We start from the raw sequence: 6,000 nt of genomic DNA, 5'->3' as shown, positions 1-6,000 counted from the left end.
CAAATCGCTCAAACCTGGAGATTTAGTTGTTTTAATGAATGTTAATACAAACCCAGGAGTCAATAAGAAATTAATATCGAAGTATCGCGGCCCATGCGTCGTTCAGAAGCAATTAGGAAATTATCGTTATGAAATATCTGATGTAGAAAATTGCCAGGTGACACAATTACCCTATAGAGATGTATTAGATTCGACTCGATTGAAAAAATGGTTGGAAGTAAAGGACTCGGTAAAAGACAAATTATCTGAAACTTAAGGCAACACGAGTGAATACGAAGACTATGAGTTTCTAGAAGATGAGTTTTTACAAGACTTACTGCAATCGAGGTCGATTGCCTAGTCAGGTTGGCCGAGAATTTAATGATCTGTAATATGGCAACTCTACAAACTCATTCAGCCTTTGCAAGATGGAATGCAACCTTGCCTTTTTTGCATTTCCGTTTTAAGAATTTTTATTGTAAAACATTCTTATTAGAAAGGAAAAAATAAAAAAGAAATCAGCATCCTTTACAACTGTTTAAATTGTAGTAAAAAAACAAAAATTCCACACAATGAAACATGGGTATTTTTCATATAATTTTGTAGTTAAATAAGAATATAATATGTATTTGTAATACGTTATAAAATAAGTATTTTTATTTTTAGTCTAATATTATACTTCTTTGGCAATTGTAATTGATTGCATACATAATATAATTAAAAAACTCTAATATATTATAAATTAAAACTGTATTCATGATAATAAATTGTGTATTTGTAGCAAATTCACTAATAGATATACACATATTTTAAATTTTTTTGTTGTAATATACATACGTATATTTGTTTGATGTAGATATTTTGTGCATGTGGGATTTTTTTTATTTACGGTATATATTAAAAAGACCACTATAGCAACACATACACTTTTTGACATTAGTATACAACTTTTGTTGTTTTTTATCTTGTGTCTATATTAGACAAATATTTATCACGGCACTTAACAAAACGTCGGCAGAAAAATTGTCAGTTTTTTGTTTATGTTAATGCATAGGGGTAACAAAATGCTGATTTTATCACGACAACTCACAGATAATTTTATTAAAATATTCTATATTTTATAAAAACAATTAAAATTAAATGCAAATTTTGTAAATAAACACTAATTTCACTAAAACTCTTGTAAAAATCAATTTTAATTACACAAAAACAAAATTCTAAACAAATTTTACAATAAAATGACGTTTGTTATCAAGACAAAGTTTCCTAAACAATTCTTTAGATAACACTGTCAAAACGACTTTATAACGCTCATATATGCTGTATGTACCTGCAAATTTTTTATCATGACAACAATTTGACGTTTAGCACAATAAATATTTGTATAGACATGGTTTTATGTACATTTGTTAGTTGTAGACGTTATACTATTTATGAAAATAATTATAGTTCGTATGAACGTGGCCGTAATCACATATATTGGTAGCACTGAATTGCCGGTGTTTTCCAAGAACGACGTGTCAAAAGTCTAGTTTTTACTTATACTATTTTTGTTATTCTATCGGTCAAGTTGAATTTTATTTGTGAATTAACAGTGAAACTAATTATATGAATCGACAAATGTTTAACAGGAAAACTGCTGGTTACAGTAGTTTAATAACGTTTGCTGTATTGTTGATAGCATGGATTGCTGGATTTTCGTCCCGTTTGTTTGCCGTTATTCGTTTTGAGTCAATCATTCATGAATTTGATCCTTGGTTTAATTATCGTGCAACGGCATATATGGTGCAGCATGGATTCTACAAGTTTCTCAATTGGTTCGACGAGAGAGCTTGGTATCCATTGGGTCGCATTGTTGGAGGCACTGTTTATCCAGGCTTAATGATTACATCTGGTGGAATTCATTATTTACTCCATGCATTAAATATTCCTATCCATATAAGAGACATATGCGTGTTCTTAGCACCTGTGTTTAGTGGGCTTACATCTATATCTACATATTTACTTACTAAAGAGTTATGGTCATCGGGAGCTGGACTTTTTGCAGCTGGTTTTATTGCCATAGTTCCTGGATACATTAGTCGATCAGTAGCAGGGTCTTACGACAATGAAGGAATAGCAATATTTGCACTTCAATTTACATATTTTCTATGGGTCCGTGCTGTTAAAACTGGTTCTGTGTTCTGGTCCGCTGCTGCAGCTTTATCTTATTTTTATATGGTATCTGCATGGGGTGGATATGTTTTTATTATTAACTTAATCCCCCTGCATGTATTTGTGCTGCTGTTAATGGGTCGATATTCTTTACGTCTTTTAACTAGCTATAGTACTTTCTTTATATTAGGACTATTACTCTCAATGCAAATACCATTCGTAGGTTTTCAACCTATACGAACCAGTGAACATATGGCAGCTCTTGGAGTTTTTATTCTTTTAATGGCTGTGGGATTTTTGCGCTATATTCAATCAGTACTTTCACGCAATGAGTTTAAAAAAATATTTTTAATTGGAGGTTTAACAGCAGCTGGATTAGTATTTTTAGCAGTTGTAATATTTACAATGATGGGTGTGATTGCACCATGGAGTGGAAGATTTTACTCCTTGTGGGACACAGGTTATGCTAAGATACATATACCGATAATAGCATCTGTATCAGAACATCAGCCAACTACATGGTTTTCATTTTTCTTCGATCTTCACATTTTAATATGTGCCTTCCCAGTCGGTGTTTGGTATTGCGTTAAAAAAATTAACGATGAGCTTGTATTTGTCATATTATATGCTATAAGTGCTGTATATTTTGCCGGTGTAATGGTCCGTTTAATGCTGACATTAACCCCCGTTGTATGTATGCTGGCGGGAGTTGCTTTTTCAAGCCTTATGGACGTCTACTTGCGGGAAGATAACATAACTAAAACGCAGACTGTAACACAATCTCGTCCAGAAGATCCAGACGAATCCACAAATGAGAAAAAAATGTTTTATGATAAGGTAATTATTATGAAAATTTAATTGTAAACTAAGAAAATTAAAAAAAAAATTTTTTTTGAATTGCTTTTGAAATTTTATTGGTATTTTACAACTTTATTTGTGCGAGTGAAGATAAATTCGAGTTTACATAATTAGCAAAGATGCAAATCATATTTTTCAAAAGTGCTCGTTTTGCAGCTAACAGCGCTGTTAATCACTTACTAGAACATTATAATTGAATGCTGGGTGAAGGTTCCACCTATTCAATTATATGGAAATGCTCCAGGGGGTACATAATGGAACTGTGCAGGTGGGATATCTGTAATAATAGTATAACTTCTAAGAGGAAGTTACATATATCCAACTATAAGAATATGATGGACAGGAAAAATGAAACTGAGTTGAGGTTACAAATATCCCATTATATGAAAATGATGGTCCAAGGTGTTCTTGGTGGGACTGTCAAAGTGCAATATCTGAGATAATAGTGCGAATCCCACTGAGTAAAATTAGTTTATTCCTGAATATTCTGGACACAAAAAAATCCACTTTGACAGTCACACAAAAAAAGCGTTAGATCATTCCCATAGATTAGATATTTATAACTTTTGTAACCTCCAATCAGTTTTCGCTAATATATGTAAAATGGTTCAAACAAAAGAAACGTTTAGTCCTTAGAACAAGATCTTAACATAGTGGGATTTACAGTGCAGGCACAAAAATGTTTTTAGTATTGTTTGTGTGTGCAATAAAAGAAAAACAAGAAAGAATTAATTTTTTTCAATAAAAAGTTTATTTATTAAATTTATATTTACTTTAAAGATTCTCGATAGGGTTGTGTACTTAACAAAGTGGTTGCAATGGCGTTCACTTAACAAGTTTTTTTTAAAAAACAAAAACTATGCAACTAGTTGCGAATTACGTTATACCGTTAGCGGTTTTACTAGTTAGAATTTATCTCTACACTTTTTCAAAGATGAAAAAATAAGTAGTTAGATAAATCCTAACGTAGTATTAGGGGAATAGAAAATATGGTTTCAAATAAATTTCTAAAATGAACATTGCCGGCCACCTTGCAACGAAGAAGTCAGTTGCAACAACAAATGAGAAATTAAGGTTAATAAATCTAGGATAAACTTATACATACACCACCATCAGTGTTGATTGAGGGTATATATAAGTTTGTCGTTCCGTGTGTAACGCCAAGAAATATTCATCTAAGACTCAACAAAGTATATATATTCTGGGTCCTTATCAAATTCCGAGTCGATTTAGCTATGTCCGTCTGTCCGTCTGTCTGTGTAAAACACGCTCACATTAAAACTAAGCAAAGGAAATCAACCAAATTCACCCAAAGTATTTATTATTATCCTAAGCAGTTTGGTATTGAAAATCAGCAAAATCGGTTCACAACGTAAAAAGTTATGAGTAAAAATTTCAGACTACCTCGAAAAAAATTACGTTTTTTTCAACATTTTTTTTGAAGTTTTCTCAGAAACTACCAAAGATATTTCGATGAATTTTGTCACACATTAATTTTTTATGCCTGTGATCAATTACGTTCAAGATCTTTACAATCGATCGAATATTTCCCATAGCCCCCATACAAAGGTATATATTCCCGGGAATTAGTTTATCGTTAATAACTCCCTCAAATATACCGGTATCAACACAAAATTTTGTACATGCAAATATAATACGAACAGAAATCATACAGTCAACGTAGATCTCAGTCGGTCCACAATTGGTCATAGCTCCCATATAAGGTCCACTTCCGAAATCACCTATCTTCATTGATGAATATAGCTATTGTGATAAAATTCGAGTTAAATATGTTTTGTGTACATACAAATCAATCTACCAAATTTTTTACGGATCGGTCCATTATTGCTCATAGCTCGCATATAAGGCCCACTTCCGAAAATCATTTAAAAGCTCATATTTCATTGTCAAATAAAGCTATCTTGAAAAATTCGACACAAATATGTTTAGTCCAAATATGAATCACTCTACGAAATTTTTTCCGGATAGGTCCATAATTGGTCATAGCTCCCATATAAAGTTTACTTCCGAAAATCACTTAAACTAATATATTTCATTTAATTATAAAGCTATTGGGATAAAATTCGACACAAATATGTTTTGTCTAAATATGAATAATTTTACATTTTTTTACGGATCGCTCCATTATTGGTCATAGTTCCCATATAAGGCCCACTTCCGAAAATCACTTAAATGCATATATTTCATTGAATAATAAAGCTATTGGGATACAATTCGACACAAGTATGTGTTGTATACATACAAATCATTCTACAAATTTTTTTACGGATCGGTCCATTATTCGTCATAGCTCCCATATAAGGCCCACTTCCGAAAATCACTTAAAAACTAAAGCTATCGTGATAAAATTCAACAAAAATATGTTTTGTGTACATTCAAATCATTCCACAAAATTTTTTACGGATCGGTCCAATATTGGTCATAACTCCCATATAAAGCCCACTTCCGAAAATCACTTAAAAGCACATTGTCAAATAAAGCTATCTTGATAAAATTCGACACAAATATGTTTTGTCTTTATATGAGTCACTCTACGAATTTTTTTCCGGATAGGCTCATAATTGGCCATAACTCCCATATAAAGTCCACTTCCGAAAATCACTTAAACCCATATATTTCATTAAATTCTAAAAATAAAAGGATAAAATTCGACTTGAATATATTTTGTGTGCATATAAATCATTCTACCACTTTTTTCCCGGATTGGTCCATTATTGGTCATAGCTCCCATACAAGTCCCACTTCCGAAAATCACTTAAACGCACATATTTAATTGTTAAATAAAGTTATCTAGATAAAATTCGGCACAAATAAGTTTTATCTTTATATGAATCACTCTTCCAAAATTTTCCAGATTGGTCCATATATGGTAATAGCTGCTATATAAGGTCCACTTCAAAAAAATCACTTAAGCGCACCTATTTCATTATCAAATTAAGATATCTTGATAAAATTCGACAAAAATATGTTTTGTGTAAGGTCATAGCT

At 31.6% G+C, this 6,000-nt stretch overlaps 1 protein-coding gene across 1 annotated transcript in view; it reads left to right on the top strand.

Annotated features, from left to right (window-relative positions):
- Positions 1–1,587: 1,587 nt before the first annotated feature.
- The window catches only part of LOC119601878 (dolichyl-diphosphooligosaccharide--protein glycosyltransferase subunit STT3B), a 134,027-nt gene continuing 129,614 nt past the window's right edge, over positions 1,588–6,000 (top strand). Inside the window, exon 1 of the mRNA XM_037953114.1 lies at positions 1,588–2,970. Within this exon, the coding sequence (XP_037809042.1) occupies positions 1,588–2,970 (1,383 nt within the window). The remainder of the gene's footprint in view (positions 2,971–6,000) is intronic.

Source organism: Lucilia sericata, unplaced genomic scaffold (genome assembly GCF_015586225.1).
Source record: "Lucilia sericata isolate MDLA Ls3-8-SP2 unplaced genomic scaffold, ASM1558622v1 Contig000195F_arrow, whole genome shotgun sequence".
Classification (NCBI taxonomy): Eukaryota; Metazoa; Arthropoda; class Insecta; order Diptera; family Calliphoridae; genus Lucilia; species Lucilia sericata.
Note: the sequence above shows the minus strand (reverse complement) of the source record. Positions and strands in the feature narration are given on the sequence as shown.